Source organism: Puma concolor, chromosome A2, assembly GCF_028749965.1.
Source record: "Puma concolor isolate L17-30 chromosome A2, mPumCon1.1.hap2, whole genome shotgun sequence".
Classification (NCBI taxonomy): domain Eukaryota; kingdom Metazoa; phylum Chordata; class Mammalia; order Carnivora; family Felidae; genus Puma; species Puma concolor.
This window is the reverse complement of record NC_141668.1, coordinates 154,439,892-154,456,908: the sequence shown is the minus strand read 5'-3', so window position 1 is coordinate 154,456,908 and position 17,017 is coordinate 154,439,892. Positions and strand designations below refer to the sequence as shown.

General features: G+C 39.0%; 1 protein-coding gene across 12 annotated transcripts in view; it reads right to left on the bottom strand.

Annotated features, from left to right (window-relative positions):
- Nucleotides 1–17,017, bottom strand: part of MAP4 (microtubule associated protein 4) — a 195,779-nt gene that overhangs the window by 113,705 nt on the left and 65,057 nt on the right. For all 12 annotated transcript variants that reach the window (XM_086698337.1, XM_086698336.1, XM_086698331.1 and 9 more), the window contains one exon: nucleotides 15,893–16,134. In XM_086698337.1, coding sequence (XP_086554463.1) covers nucleotides 15,893–16,115 — 223 coding nt within the window. In that variant the 5' untranslated portion in view covers nucleotides 16,116–16,134. The remainder of the gene's footprint in view (nucleotides 1–15,892; nucleotides 16,135–17,017) is intronic.

Below are 17,017 nucleotides of genomic sequence, written 5' to 3'. Positions count from 1 at the left end.
ATTTATTTATTTTTGAGGGACAGAGATAAGAGCACAAGTTGGGGAGGGGCAGAGAGAAGGAGACACAGAATCCGAAGCAGGCTCCAGGCTCTGAGCTGTCGGCACAAAGCGCAACACGGGGCTCAAAACCACAAACTGTGAGATCATGACCTGAGCTGAAGTCGGATGCTTAACCGACTGAGCCACCTAGGTGCCCCACAAACAGGAGACTTTTTTTAAAAACTACCTCATTTCCCTCAGAAGGTATAAAGAAAATATCACAGATCCATGAAACAAAAGCAAGCCCCTGAAAAGTAAATTCTCTCATGACTGAGTAACAAATCATCTTCCAGGATAGGTAGTTTCCAATTCTTTGCTTTCATCAAACTTTAAAGAAGTTTTAATGTAGTTGCCTTCTGATACGACATTGAAAATAATTTCTAATAATAATGACTTACAGAATCCTTAACGTATAACTCAAAGAATTGAGGACATTTCCGTAGAGACTTCTATTCCCACACACTTAGCCATGTGAATAAAGTTTTTTCACTTTAAAATCTATTAAAATAGGAAGAGAGGGGCGCCTGGGTGGCTCAGTAGGTTACACACCTGACTGATCTCAGGGTCAAGAGTTCAAGCCCTGCGGTGGGCTCTGAACTCACATGAAGCTAACTAAAAACAAAAACAAAAACCAATAGGAATAGAAATTACTACACCCTCTTTCATCCTAGCAAAAAATAATTATCCAAAGATTCATGACCTAATTGAGAAAAATATTAGACCCCCCAAAAACATTTCCAACCAAATTCAACTTTTATGGTTAGTAACGATTTACCAAAAATCATGACACATGCGATCAACTGTGTACTACTACTAGTAACTGTGATAATAACTTTTCTTCTGGATCAAGTTAATATTTAAAGCCTTATGTTTACAGGAACTTTTTAAATTAAAATTTAAGCTTACATACATATTTTGTTACAAAAACACAATAACAATCAAGAAAAACCTATCAGTATAAAAATGTATTACTCTAAGATAAAAGTCTATGACAGACATGGACTAGAAATAAGAGTTCAAGGAATCGAAAGAAGGATTTACATTTCCAATGATAATGAACAGCTTGCTCATACATTTTTAAAATACATGATGAGGAGAATCAAAATGCTATATATTTAGGAGCATTTGGATGCATTGAAAAGAGCAGCATAACTTATTTTTATGTGGCAAAAGTAAAACATTCTGAAAATGACATGCTTCACAACTACCTCCTTTAGCCAGAGCTTTAAATATCAACAACCTCCAGATTGGTATCCCGAGCCCAGAACTCTCCTCTGAACTCCAGACTCTTATCTAGCTGTCTATTGCTCTTCTCCACTTGGGTATCTTCTCTACTATCATGTAACTCACGCTCAGCAACTCTCGACTTAAATTTCTTATATTCCTCTAAAAATCTACCTTTTTTTTTTCTTTTTCTTTGGAAAAAGAGAGAGAGACTCTTAAGCAGGCTTCACACTGGACAGGAGACCATCACTGGGCTTGATCTCACAACTATGAGATCATGACCTGAGCCGAAATCTAGAGCTGGACACATAACTGATTGAGCCACCCAGGTGCCCTTCAAAATACTCTTTCTAGAGCTTTCCCAATCTCAGATGATGGCAATTCATTTTTCAGTCAATCGTGCTAAAACCCTTGGGGTTATCCGGGATTCATCCTTGGCAATGTAAAAGGAGCGGTTTGGGTGGCATGGCATGGGCTACTGTAGGATGGGAAGGGGTTCAAGAAAGAAGGAGACAGGTAGTAGATACATCTTTTTCAAAGGAACAGGGAAAAAAAGAAGTAAATGAGATGGGCATGGGGTTGAGAAAGGACTTTTTTTTTTTTAAGTATATTTATTTATTTTGAGAGAGAGAGAAAGCATGAGCTGGGGAAGAGCAGAGAGAGAGAGAGAGAGAGAGAGAGAGAGAGAGAGAATCTCTAGCAGGCTCAACACTGTCGGTGCACAGCCTGATGCAGGGTTCTAACTCATAAACGGTGAGATCATGACCTGAGCTGAAGTTGGACACTCAACTGAGTGAGCCACCCAGGAGCCCCTGAGATAGGATTTTTTTTTAAGGAAGTTAAAAATTATGGTCTATTTGATGCTGATGAATGACCCAGTTGAAACAGAGAAACTGATGATGCAGGCAACAGAAGAGAAAATGGCTCTAGCAGTGCCCTAAGTGAAAGCAGTTCGCCCATAACAAGAGGAAGAGCAGAGGAAAGGGCAGAGGGGGGAGGTAGGTGAGGACCTGCAGCAGGAGGACTGTGCAGAAGTTCTCTTCTGACTGAGTCTATTGATCCTTTGTTGTAAAAGTCATTGGCTGAGAACATGAACAGGAGGGCAGGTGCTGGAGGTTTGAACAGAAAGGAGATGATGTGAAACAGTCACCTAAGAAAGTGGAAAACTTTACAAATTCATATGAATTAGTAGCAGAGTCCTCAGGTTCAAAGTTCAAGCTCTTTATACAAATGAAATAAGACTCATTTATAGTTCCTGAAAATAATATTTATATGTCTAATAATTTTGTCTTTGAGTTAAATAAGTAAATGTTTAGTTTTGAAAAATAGCATCTATAAGACATTAAATTAAGCAGAGAGTATGCATCTGTGAAGATGGTGTGGTTTCATAGAAAGAACATGAGGTTGAAAATCAGAAGATCTGAGTTCAGTTGTGGTCTGTCACTATTAACCAAATGATCAAATCCAACTCCCTTGTGCTTTCTAAGCCTTAGCAGCCTCCCCTGAAAAATGTGATATCTATCTCCCATGGTTATCAAGAAGACGAAATCTACTAATACTGGAGGAAGTATTGTGCCAACTATACAGTGTTATGTAAATGTTAACAAATGTTATTATTTCCATTGTTATTAACAATGATCATCTATAGTTGATCAATCTGTACACTAACTGTAGATTAACTGCAGACTGATCACTAAACTATAAAGTAACCTTGGTAGAACATAAAAATATAAAAATCTAGCTTAAGTGACATTAGTAGACTAATAATTGTGCATCTAAGAAATAAGAAACTTACCAGAATAAAAAAAAAAAGCAAAGTAAGGAGGTTAGAAGAAAATAAAAGAGAGACTGAGATTCTACCATACACATAACACCTAACAGTCTAAAAAGAATCCAAGCCCAGGAGAGAGGAAGGAAGGAAGGAAGGAAGGAAGGAAGGAAGGAAGGAAGGAAGGAAGGAAGGAAACATAGGGAGGGAGAAAGAAAAACATTACAACATAAAAATAAGTAGGCTTTGGGGCACTTGGGTGGCTCAGTCAGTTGGGCGTCTGAGTACGGCTCAGGTCGTGATCTCGCGGTTCGTGAGTTTAAGCCTCCCGTCGGGCTCTTTGCTGACAGATCGAGCCTGGCCTGCTTCAAATTCTGTGTCTCCCTCTCTCTCGCTGCCCCTTCCCTGCTCATGCTCTCTCTCTCTCTCTGTCTCTCTCTCTCAAAAATAAATAAATATTTTAAAAATAAATAAATAAGTAGGCTTTAGAGTAAGAAAGAGGTTCACTGTGCATTACTGGGTAAATCCTAATTCAAAAGATGCTACACTGCCTTCTTTCACTAATTCCCTCAGAGGAACATCCATTTCATGAAATGAAATCTTTCTCAGCTAAACACCTATTGCACTGAAAACAACACAATTTTTAAATAATCATGCGCCCTGAGAAATAAGGACATTCAAATTCACTGGGTTTATTTTTGTGTTTTGGGGTTTTCTTGTTTGTTTGTTTTTAAATCTCTTCTCTCACAAGTGATTTTAGAGTCCCATAGCTGGCAAATCAGGCAGAGGAGGGAAGTGGCAAGACCCTGAGAGGGCATGTGTGCTGTGAGGAAGACAGCCACGGTGAGTCGGCTTTGGGCAAAAGGGGGGGGGGGGGGCGGGGGGGGTAGATTCTGCATGATCTCGGCACAAGGGCACCTTCTAGCGCAAAAGTCAGGCCTGTTCCAACATCGCCCTCTGGTGGCCAATAAAGCTGGCTGCAAGGCTCTGCAAGAGAAGGCCCGTCAGCTAAACAAGAATCTGTAGTATCTAGTTATCATTCTTTCCAGGACTTGGCTTAGGCCCTCCCTCCTGGATCAATGTTTCTCAATCTTGGGTGCATCAAAGTTACCTGCAAGGGCCTGTTAAAACACAGACTGCTGAGCTCCATACCCAAAGTTTCTGATTCCAGGTGGGTGGGCCTGAGAATTGTACCTTAACAAGCTCCCAAATGATGGGATCACTTCTGGTCCAAGGACCACACTTTGAAAACCACTGTCCTAGGTTAGAACATTTAATAGAAAAAATTCTTAGCCCCCAAAACCTCCTAGAATTCTCTCAATCTCACAAGTACAATTAAGCACAGAATACAGAAAACTTAAGTGACTTGTGCACAGATTTACAGATTTGCCAATTATTTGTGTCTAAGCATCAACAATGTGCTAGATGCTCTTTCAAACATCTATGACAATGTTGTGAATGAACAAAAGTCACAGAAATATTATTGTTTTGTTATTCACGTGTAAAAGAAAGCTGTCTTTTGTTTCCCTGGCCTAGAAAATAGAGCCATACAGAGGTGATAATGAGCAAGATTAAGTGGATAACATTTCTGAAGAAGAAAAAAACAAGTAATACATAAATCCTGAAAAAGTATTTTGAGAACTGTTTTTGCAAGGTGACAGGCATTTCAGAAGTAATATGACACCAGTTTTATTTCCAGGTATTTGGCTCTTTAGATGTTTTATGGGGTAATAAGAAGAAGATAAAAATATTCATGGAAACAAAACTGAATAGCGGTAAAATGGAAAAGAGAAAAGAGTACAGTATATCCACAAAAAAGGCCTAAAACCAATGAAAAATCCAGTGGCAACAAGCACCCCTAGCACCCACCCACGTTCTGAAGGGGAGGGAGGCTCTGAGAACTTACTGTTTCCAGGTCTGGGGCAGGAAATGTATGTCGGGAGAAAAAAGGCAACTTTTCCTACTCTGTGTTAAGTGTCATAAAGGTAGCCTGCTTGCTTACCCCCCATTTTTAAGTCATGGGTAATTAGGGTAGGCATGTGAGAATTAAAAGAAATAAAAACACCACTGTCCAAAGAATTCCATTACACGTTGTAACCTATTCAACTGCCCTTTCTATTCTAGACGCAGGAAACCGGTTGATAACTTTCCACTGACTGGCCTAAGTAAGCCTGCTGGAAGTCACACCTGGACCGCCAGTGATAACGTCATGAATCTCACCCAATAACAAAATCAAACTTAAAGTTGGGTATATAGTAAAACATGAAGATAATAAAGTCTAGGACCCTTCCATCACTTCTGAAGAAGTATTCAGAAGAAAAAAACATGTTATTTAGAATTTTCTCCAAGCAAAACACAAACATGAACCCAACGTATCATTTGGGCAAAACCCATGAGAGAAATAATCTATAAAAGTTAGACTCACAGTAAAGAAGCCCCCATTCACTGAGAACTCACTCACTGTCCCAGATTTCTACAAGACGAAATAAAGAAATTCTTTTCCTTTCTTCTTCAAGGTCTCCCAACAGCCACCTCTCCTTTTCCCACTTATTCTTAGCCAAATCTTCTACAAACAAGGTGGTATAAAAATAAAATTAGAAACTTATAATTTAGTTCTAATGTAATTATAAACTTTGTATTATTCTTTTTGAACAGGTTGATAAATATATGTGTACAAAACCCAAGTGGTCCAAAGGGATATACAGTAAAAATAAGGCTCCCTCCCACCTCTACACTCTAGCCAGCTACTTCTTCCCGGAGTAAACACTGTTACCAATTTCCAGACTAGTCTCCCTGAGTTAATGAACTTTTAATTACAGTAATTTTAATTACAGTTATAGGTTATTCATATATTAAAAATATTAGGGGAAATTTAATTTTTATAAGCAAAATAGTTTCTAAAAAACTTTCCTCTTCTAGGGTTAATGAAACACAGGTCAAGTCACCGAAGATGAAGAAGCACAAGAAAATCTACTGCTGCCACATCACGATGTTCACCCACCTAAGCTGAGGCCCAGGAGGTGGAAACAACGCACAACCAAAGGAAAAGAAAAAATGAAATCCAAAGGAAGACATGGCCCTCAAGGAGACAGGGAGGTAAGCACCGGCTCTCCTATGTCGGAGTGTGTGAGGGAGAGATGCTGGGTTTAACAAGCAGGTAAGAATTCAACTAAAAAGTTTAATGATAGGCTAAAGGCTAAGTGAAGGGCTGTATGACAGTCTAGGGTCCCTAGCATCCACAGACACAAGGGGAGTTCAAACATCTGCACAGATGTTGCCCAGATGCTGGTAAGACTGGAGACGAAGTGGGAGAGTCTCCTTCTGCAGACCTGGGAGAAAGCCACCACTTAACTAGTTAGTGTAAAGTCCTGACCACCACCCCCAATCTTACCCTGCCCTTCTACCCCATGCAAACAAAAGCTGAGCTGCTTGGGGGAAGAAGTGTGTCAAACCCAGTCAGTCCCAGGGCCTGGGCTAAGGCAAACTGTAGCTGGGGAAAGAATTAGAGTTAAGAAGAAGATACCTTCTTCCCCTAGGGGAGCAGTAAGTCCTACCCAAGACCCTGCAGGATATTGTGAGAAGACCCTACCACCTGTAAGAGGGTATTACTGAGAAAGACTCAACCATGCACACAGGATCACACCTGAACGAGGACCAAAACCAGAGATATCAACAGTCCTGTCTACTTCCAGGCTAGGACTTTTCTGGGAGGGGCAAGCGCATGGAGAAACAGCCTTCCAGCCTTTCGGGCGCAGGTGTCACAGGGACACCAAAAGCTAAGAGTGGAACAAGAACACTGAGAAAAACCTTTCAGCACCCCACTCCCCACTCTAAACACAAGGAATGGAGGAATCTCAAGCCAGTAATACACTGAAGATAATCATAGTAACAACAAAACCCAAACCTAGTTCAACTCTATCCTAAATGGACTCAGTGCTGTGTATTAATTACCTAGTGAAAGAAGAGACGTGCCCAATTCCAGGCATAAAGATTGTTTTCTCTCAGTGACTACAGTTTTACATGTGAAGTCCAGCATTCACTCAAAAATTAAGAGACACATAAAAAATACAAAAAAAATAAAATAAAATAAAATAAAATAAAATAAAACAAAACAAAACATTGTCAAGAGACAAAACAATCAGACTGAGAAATGACCCAGATGACCCAGATGTTGACCCAGATGATCCAAACTATCAGACAAGAGATTTAAAATAATAATGAATACTGTTAAGGTCTACAGTGGAAAAGATAGAAATATGCATGAACATATGGGGAACTTCAGCAGAGACATAGAAACTATAAGAAAGAGTCAAACAGAAATGCTAAAAATTGTAACCAGAAAGAAATTAAAGAATGCCACTGATGGGGCTCCTGGGTGGCTCAGTCGGTTAAGGGTCCGACTCTTGGTTTCGGCTCAGGTCATGATCTCACGGCTTCCTAAATTCAGATTCATTCTCTCTCTCTCTCTCTCTCTCTCTCTCTCTCTCTCTCTCTCTCTCTGCCCCTCCTCAGCTTGTGCTGTCTCCGTTCCTCTTAAAAATAAATAAACTAAAAAAAAAAAAAAAAAAAAAAAAATGCCACTGAGGGCTCATCATGAGATTCAATGCAACCAGGGCCAGTGGGAGGGGTGGGGGAATCAGGAAAGTTGAAAATAGGTCAAAAGAAAGTACTCAAATGAGACACAAAGAGAAAACAAAGGAGAAAAAAAAAACAAGAGCATCCAAGAGCTGTGAGGCAATACCCAAAAATCTAAGAAAAATGTCATTGGAATCCCAGGAGAAAAGAGAAAGAATGAGGCAAAGTAATTTAAAAGATAAATACTCAAAAAATTTCCAAACTTCATGAACCACATCAAAGCACAGATCAAGCTCAGAGAACCCCAAGCAGAACAAATACCAAGACAGCACCTAAATACAACATATTCCAACTGCTAAAAAACAAAGATAAAGATAAAATCTTGAAGGCAGCCAGAGGGGAAAAAGGGGAACAAAATCAAGATTAAAAAAGATTTCTCAGAAACTATCCCAGCGGGAAGACTAACTTTCCTAAATAAAAGAAAGAAGTCACAAAGAATATGATACCTTGGAAAGATATCTTCCAAAATTGAAGGCTGGTTTTTCGTAAACTAAGGCTGAAATAATTCACTGCTAAAAGACCTGTGTTAAAAAGAAATGTTAATGGAATTCTTTCAGGAAGTGTGGTGTTAGATAGAAATCTGGATCTATACAAAGAAATAAAGAATGCCCCAAATGGTAAAAATTAGAGTAACTATAAAAGGTTATTTCCCATATATTTTTTTAATGTTTTTATTTATTTTTGAGACAAAGAGACACAGAGCATGAGCAGGGGAGGGGCAGAGAGAGAGGGAGACACACAATCTGAAGCTGGATCCAGGCTCTGAGCTGTCAGCACAGAGCCCGAGGCGGGGCTCAAACTCACAGACTGTGAGATCGTGACCTGAGCTGAAGTTGGACACTCAACCGACTGAGCCACCCAGGCACCCCTCCCATATTTTTAATCTAAAAAATAACTGACAATCTACAGCAAAAAGAGTAACAAAGTACGTTATTAACGTATGTAAAATTAGGTATATGACAGTAAAAGAAAAAAATGAAAGAGGAATTGGACATTTACTGTTTTGCATGGAATTTTACTCTATATATGAAATGGTTCAATATTACTGGAAGGCAAATTAGAAGAAGTTGAAGATATACACTGTAAACAGTATGTCAAAATTAAAAGAAATTTTAAAAGAAATATACATAATAAGCCAATATTGAAGTTAAAAACATAATCATGGGGAGCCGGGGTGGCTTAGTCGGTTAAGCGACTGACTTTGGCTCAGGTCATGATCTCACAGTCCGTGAGTTCGAGCCCCACGTCAGGCTCTGTGCTGACAGCTCAGAGCCTGGAGCCTGCTTCAGATTCTGTGTCTCCCTCTCTCTCTGCCCCTCCCCTGCTCATGCTGTCTCTCTCTGTCTCAAAAATAAATACAAACATTAAAAAAAAATTAAAATCACAATCATAAAAAACATTCAATTAATCCAAAAGCAGATAGAAAAACATAAGAACAGATAGAAGAAATAGAAAGCAACTATCAAAATGACAGATTTAAATCCAACCATACCAATAATAACATTAAATACAGTCTAAAATACCAATGAAAAGACAGAGATCTTCAGACCAGCTAGAAAAGCAAGATCCATCTATATTCCATCTACAAGAAACCCATTTCTATTAAATATTAATAAAGAATGCTCTGAAAGTCAAAGGATATATGGAAGTGCTGAATCACTATACTGTACATTTGAAACAAATATAACCCTGTATGTCAACTACACTGTATGTGCACATGACAACAGATCTTCAAAATACATGAGATAAAAACTGGCAGAATAGAAGGAAAAAAGAAACAAACCCATAAAACTCTGTGGAGACCTCAACATCTCTCCCTCTCAGAGATCATTACAAGTAGATATAAAGTCAGTAAAGATACAGAAAACCTAAACAACCCTATCAACCAACTAGACTTAATTGGCATAAAAAGAGTACTCCACACAATAACAGCATCATATTATTTCAAGTGCTCACAGAACACTGACCATGACAGGTCGTATTGTGGACCATAAAACAAACCATGACAAACTGAAATGAACTGAAATTTCAAAGGATGTCTTCTGACCACAACAGAATTAAACTAAAAATCAATTATTGTGAGATATCAGGAAAATCTCCAAATATTGAGAAATTAACATATTTCTAAATAACCCATGGCTCAAATGGAATCCACAAGGGAAATTAGAAATTTTTATTTTTATTTTCTTAACATTTATTCATTTTTTGAGAGACAGTGCCAGTGGGGGAGGGACAGAAAGAGGAAGACACAAAATCCAAAGCATACTCCAGGCTCTGAGCTGTCAGCACAGAGCCCAACGCAGGGCTCAAACTCACAAACTGTGATATCATGACCTGAGCCGAAGTCGGACACTTAACTGACTGAGCCACCCAGGAGCCCCAGAAATTTTTTTTTTTAAGAGAGAGAGAGAGAGAGATTTTATTTATTTGCAAATCAATGTGATATACCACGTTAATAAAAGAAAGGATTAGAACTGTATGATCCTTTCGATAAATACAGAAAAAGTATTTGACAAAGTACAGCATCCTTTCTTGGTAAAAACCCTCAAGAAAGTAGAGACAGAAGGAACATACCTCAACATCCTAAAGGCCATATATAGGAAAGGCCCACAGCTAATATCATCTTCAATGGGGAAAAACTGAGAGCTTTCCCCCTAAGGTCAAGAACATGACAGGGATGTCCACTCTCACACTGCTCTTCAACATAGTATTGCAAGTCCTGGTCTCAGAAATCAGACAACAAAAAGAAATAAAAAGCATCCAAATTGGCAAAGAAGTCAAACTTCCACTCTTCACAGATAACATGGCACTACATGGGAAACCTGAAAGACTTCACCAAAAAAATGATATGTGAATTCAGCAAAGTCGAAGTTATAAAATCAACATAGAAATCAGTTGCATTTCTATATATCAATAATGAAGCAGCAGAAAAAGAAATCAAGGAATAGACCCCATTTACAATTGCCCCCAAATCCTTAAGATTCCTAGGATAAATCTAACCAAAGAGATAAAAGATCTGTATGCTGAAAACTATACAAAGTTTATGAAAGAAATTAAAGAAGACACAAAGAAATGGAAAAACATTCCATGCTCATGGATTGGAAGAACAAAAATACTGTTAAAACGTCTGTACTACCCAAAGCAATCTACATACTCAATGCAATCTCTACCAAAATAATAACCACATTCTTCACAGAGCTAAAACAAACAATCCTAAAATTTGTATGGAACCAGAAAAGACCCCGAATAGCCAAAGTAATGTTGAAAAAGAAAACCAAAGCTGGAAGCATCACAATTCCAGACTTCAAGCTGTATTACAAAGCTGTAATCATCAAGACAGTATGGTACTGGCACAAACACAGACACTTAGATCACTGAAACAGAATAGAGAACCCAGAAATGGACCCACAAATGTATGGCCAACTAATTTTTGACAAACCAGGAAAGAGTATCCAATGGAAAAAAGACAGTCTCTTCAGTAAATGGTGATGGGAAAACTGGACAGTGACAAATGTTAAGAATGAAACTGGACCACTTTCTTACACCATACACAAAAACAAATTCAAAATAGATGAAAGACCTAAATGTGAGACAGGAAACCATCAAAATCCTAGAGGAGAAAAAAGCAAGCAACCTCTTTAACCTCAGCCACAGCAACTTCTTACTTGACATGTCTCCAGAGGCAAGGGAAATAAAAAGAAAAATCAACTATTGGAACCTCATCAAGATAAAAATCTTCTGCACAGAGAAGGAAATAATCAACAAAACTAAAAGGCAACCAACAGAACAGGAGAAGATACTTGCAAATGACATACTGGATAGCGGGTTAATATCCAAAATCTATAAAGAATTTACCAAACCTAACACCCAAAAAAACCAAATAATCCAGTGAAGAAATGGGCAGAAGACATGTATAGACAGACACCTTTCCAAAGAAGACAAGGCTAACAGACACATGAAAAAATGCTCAAGAGGGGCGCCTAGGTGGCTCAGTCGGTTAATCGTCCAACTTCGGCTCAGCTCATGATCTCACAATTCATGGATTCAAGCCCCACATTGGGCTCTGTACTGACAGCTCAGAGCCTGAAGCCTGCTTTGGATTCTGTGTCTCCCTCTGTCTCTCTGCCCCTCCCCTGCTCCCACTCTGTCTCTCTCTAAAATAAATAAACGTTGGGGCACCTGGGTGGCTCAGTCGGTTAAACGTCCGACTTCAGCTCAGGTCATGATCTCGCGGTCCGTGAGTTCGAGCCCTGCATCGGGCTCTGTGCTGACAGCTCAGAGCCTGAAGCCTGTTTCAGATTCTGTGTCTCCCTCTCTCTCTGACCCTCCCCCGTTCATGCTCTGTCTCTCTGTCTCAAACATAAATAAACATTAAAAAAATTTTTTTTAATAAATGAACATTAAAAAAATTTTTTTAATAGTAAAAAAACAAAAAAAGAAAAGAAAAAATGCTCAATATCACTCATCAGAGAATACAAATCAAAACCACAATGAGATACCACCTCACACCTGTCAGAATGACTAAAATTAACAACTCAGACAACAACAGATGTTGGCAAGGATCCGGAGAAAGGGGAACCCTTCTGCACTGCTGGTGGATATGCAAACTGGTGCAGTCACTCTGGAAAACAGTAGGGAGGTTCCTCAAAAAATTAAAAAATAGAATTACCCTACAACCCAGCAATTGCACTACTAGGTATTTATCAAAACGATACAAAAATTTGATTTGGGAGCACCTGGGTGGCTCAGTTGGTTAAACGTCTAACTCTTGATTTAAGCTCAGGTCATGATCTCAGTTTGTGGGTTCCAGCCCCGCATCGACTTCTGTGCTGGCAGTATGGAGCCCGCTTGGGATTTTCTGTCTCCCTCTCTCTCTGCCCCTCCCTCACTTGTGCTCTCACTCAAAAATAAATAAACTTTAAAAAAATTCTGATTTGAATAGGCACATGCACCCCAATTTTACTGCAGTGCTATCAACAATAGCCAAATTATGGAAAAGTCCAAATGTCCACTGAGTGCTGAGTGGAGATCCATAGATTGAAAGATAGATAGATAGATAGATAGATAGATAGATAGATAGATAGATAGATAGATATGGTAATCAAAAAGAATGAAATCTTGCCATTTGCAACAAAGTGGATAGAACTAGAGTGTATTCACTAGTCAGAGAAAGACAAATATATGATTTTACTCATGTGGAATTAAACAAAACAGATGAACATAGGGAAAGGGAAGGAAAAATAAGATAAAAACAGAGACTGGTAAACCATGGGAGATGCTTACATACAGAGAACAAACTGAGGGTTGCTGCTGGAGGGGAGGTGGGTGGGGGGATGGGCTAAATGTGTGATGGGCATTAAGGAGGGCACTTGTTGGGATGAGCACTGGGTGTTATATATTAAGTGATGAATCACAGGGTTTCTACTCCTGAAACCGACTCTACACTGTATGTTAACTAACACAGTTAAATAAAATTTTTAAAAAATAAATTTAAAAAATTTAAAAAAAAAAGAAAGAGAGAGAGAGAGAGAGAGAGAGAGAGAACACAGGGAAGAGGAGCAGAGGGAGAGAACCTCAACCAGGCTCCATGCTCAGCACAGAGCAGAGTCCGATGCAGGGCTTGATCCCATGACCCTGGGATCATGACCTGAGCAGATATCAAGAGTTGGACACTCAAATGACTGCGCCAGGCAGGTACCCTGAAAATATTTTGAAATGAATAAAAATTAAAAACAGAACACACCAGAGGCACCTGGATGGTTCAGTTGGTTAAGCGTCTGACTTCGACTCAAGTCATGATCTCATGGTTAAGTGAGTTCAAGCCCCGTGTCGGGCTCTGCACTGACAGCTCTGAGCTTGGAGCCTGCTTTGGATTCTGTGTCTCCCTCTCTCTCCCTGCCCCTGTCCTACGCGCGCACGCGCGCTCGCTCTCTCTCTCTCTCTCTCTCTCTCTCTCTCTCAAAAATAAATATAAATAACACACCAAAATCTATGAGGCACATATAAAACCATGATTAGAGGGAAATTTGTAACATTCAAAAGCTTATTTTAAGTGGTTGCCAGAGGTGGAGGTGGAGGTGAGCAAAATGGGTGAAGGTAGATAAAAGGTACAAACTTCTAGTTACAAAATAAGAAAGTCCTGGGAACATAATGTACAGCATGGTAATAACTACAGTTAATAATACTGTACTGTATATTTGAACATTCCTATGAGAGTGGATCTTAAAAGTTCTCATCACAAGGAAAAAAAATTGTTAATTATGTATGGTGATGAATGTTAATTAGACGTATTGTGGTAGTTATCTCACAATATACACAAATAGTAAATCATTATGTTGTACACCTTAAATATAATATTTTGTGTCAATATGAAAAGAAATGTTTAAAATTAATGATCTAAGCTGCCACCTTAAAAAAACAGAAAATGAGGGGCACCTGGGTGGCTCAGTCGGTTAAGCGTCCGTCCAACTTCAGCTCAGGTCATGATCTCACAGTCCATGAGTTCGAGCCCCATGTCAGGCTCTGTGCTAACAGCTCGGAGCCTGGAGCCTGCTTCAGATTCTGTGTCTCCCTCTCTCTGACCCTCCCCTGCTCATTGCTGTCTCTGTCTCAAAAATAAATAAAAACATTTAAAAAAAATTAAAAAAAAAAAACAGGAAATGAGCAAATCAACTCAAAGTAAGCAAAAGGAAGGAAATATTAGAGATATGAGCAGAAATTGAAAATAGAAAAATAGAAAAAAAAATCTACAACACCAAAAGCTACATCTTTAAAAACATTAGTAATTGATAAACCTCTAACCGGACTCAATTAAAAAAAAAAAAAAGAGAGAGAGAGGACACAAATTACCAATATAATGAATGAAAGAAGGGGTATGACAACAGATCCTACCGAAATTAGGAGAATCAGGTAATAGTACAATTCTATCTCCAACAATCTGACAACTTAGAGGAAATGTACCAATTCCCTGAAAGATACAACCTACCAAAGCTGGCTTGAGAAGAAACAGATAACCTGAACAGTTCTAGATCTCTTAAAGAAATTGAATTCCTAATTAAAAAAAAAAACAAAAACAAAAACCTGACCCAGAAAACTCCAGGTCCAGATGGCTTCACTGACCAAGTCTATCCAACATTAAAGACAAAAACATCAATTCTACATGAACAACTCTAGAAAACAGGAGGGAACATTTCCCAACTCATTTTATGATGCTAGAATGAACTCAATTCTAAAATCAGAAAAAGGCATCACAAAAAAACTACAGACCAATATCCCACATGAACAATAATGCAAAACTCCTCAACCAAAGGGTACCTGGGTGGCTCAGTTGGTTAAACGTGCGACCCTTGATTTGGGCTCATGTCATGATCTCACAGTTCAGTTCATGAGATCAAGCCACACGTCAGGTTCCATGCTAACAACACGAAGCCTGCTTGGGATTCTCCCTCTCCCTCTCCCTGCCTCTCTCTCTCAAAAAACAAAACAAACAAACAAACAAATCTCAACCAGATAGTAGCAAATCTGATCCAGCAATATATAAAAGCAGCAAACCTCTTTTTAAAAGATTTAATCCATGGTTTAATCCTTACCTGGCATTACACCCAAAGACAAGTGGTATTTGATTCCATTCTAAATTTAGTCTTGATGTAAATACAGAATTTTGTTTATCTGACTTTTTACAAAGCTACTTTCAAAGTCAAGGCACAGCAGACCATTTAATTCAGGAAAGTAGGCAGATTATACAGTAGCTGAGACCTTACAGAAGAAACCTTTGGGTTAAGAGTAATCTACAGTCGGGGCACCTGGGTGGCTCAGTCAGTTAAGCATCTGACTTCAGCTCAGGTCATGATCTCGTGGTCTGCGAGGTCGAGCCCCGCGTCGGGCTCTGTGCTGACAGCTCAGAGCCTGGAGCCTGTTTCAGATTCTGTGTCTCCCTCTCTCTCTGACCCTCCCCTGTTCATGCTGTCTCTCCCTGTCTCAAAAATAAAATAAACGTTAAAAAAAATTTTTTTTTTAAATGAAAAAAAAGTAATCTACAGTCTCATGAACACACACTCAACTAAAAGGTAACGAACCTACATCTTTGGTTTCTAATGAAAGAAATTTAGATAAGGAGAAAAGTGACTATACTAAAAAAGTCAGCTCAGTTTCCTCAAGGTTTCTAAGATTATGACCTACAGCGTCATCCCTAATCTGCTTTCTGAGCAGCTTGGTTTAATTACTTACCTTCAACCTGGCTAGTATCTGAGCATGGTTTCTTCTTCGACTCCGAATTGCCGGTTTTCTCATCAACATCCAGTAGAGGAATATAGTCTGTTTTTCCAACAGTTTCTCCCACAACATCATCAAAGGCCTCTGCCTCCAGTGTGGCAATGAAGTCCCGTTTTATCTCTTCCTCAATTTCTGGAGGTGGGTCTGTCAATGCATCTGCAAGACTGAGGTCAGCCATTCTGCACCACTGCAACTGCCTGGTAAAGGAGGGAAAAATGTTTCATCAGATGAGCACTGTGCAAAGGAAAAAACATCCCTAGAAACTCTTCTCAGTTGTTCTAAACAAAAAAAAGAGTTAAAATCCAAAATGTTAGAGCTAAAAGAGACTCCCTCATTTGACAGATTAGAAAATTAAAGCTCAGTTAACCAACAGTCTTACCCAAAGTAAACACCCTCTTTTCACATAGCTGGGAGGTAGAGCCAAGTGCCATTTTGTCCTTTTCATTAATAAGAAAAAATAAAGTGTAAAAAAACAAACAAAAAGCACCAATGTATCCAAAGTTCAAATCAGGTCTTTTGATTTCAAGTCTCATAAACTTTTTAATTATTCTATATATCTTCATTTCCAAATCATGTCCCAGAATAATTCTTAAATGAACATACAAAAGGAGGTCAGATTACATTATATTCCCATGAAAAAAGTTATATTACTATCAGGCAAAAGAAGTCACCTCTCCTGACTAAAGACTGTGAGTATGGGCCCTATCTTGTTGAGGTTAAATACTGTTTCTTCATGAATCTCTTGTAGCTAGGCTAGCTCCATCCACCAAAACCATGCCTAGCCCTGCTGGCATAAAAATACAGACCTGTTCCCTGATTAGTTAGGGGCGCAGTCCCTCTTTGTGGCCATGTACATCACCACCTTTACAGAACATCAGGCTCTCAATTTTTAAACGTAACCTGACGTTAAGAAGTATAACCTACTAAAGGCAAAATTGTTAGGTGAAGAGCTGAAAAAATACAAATGGTGTAGTAAAAGTGCCAAAGGGCCTGCAAATAAATGGAGTTCCTAGTACATACACAGCACAGTGGGAAATTAAAAAAAAATGTGCAGGGTACTATCTGTCCTTCAAAAAGTCT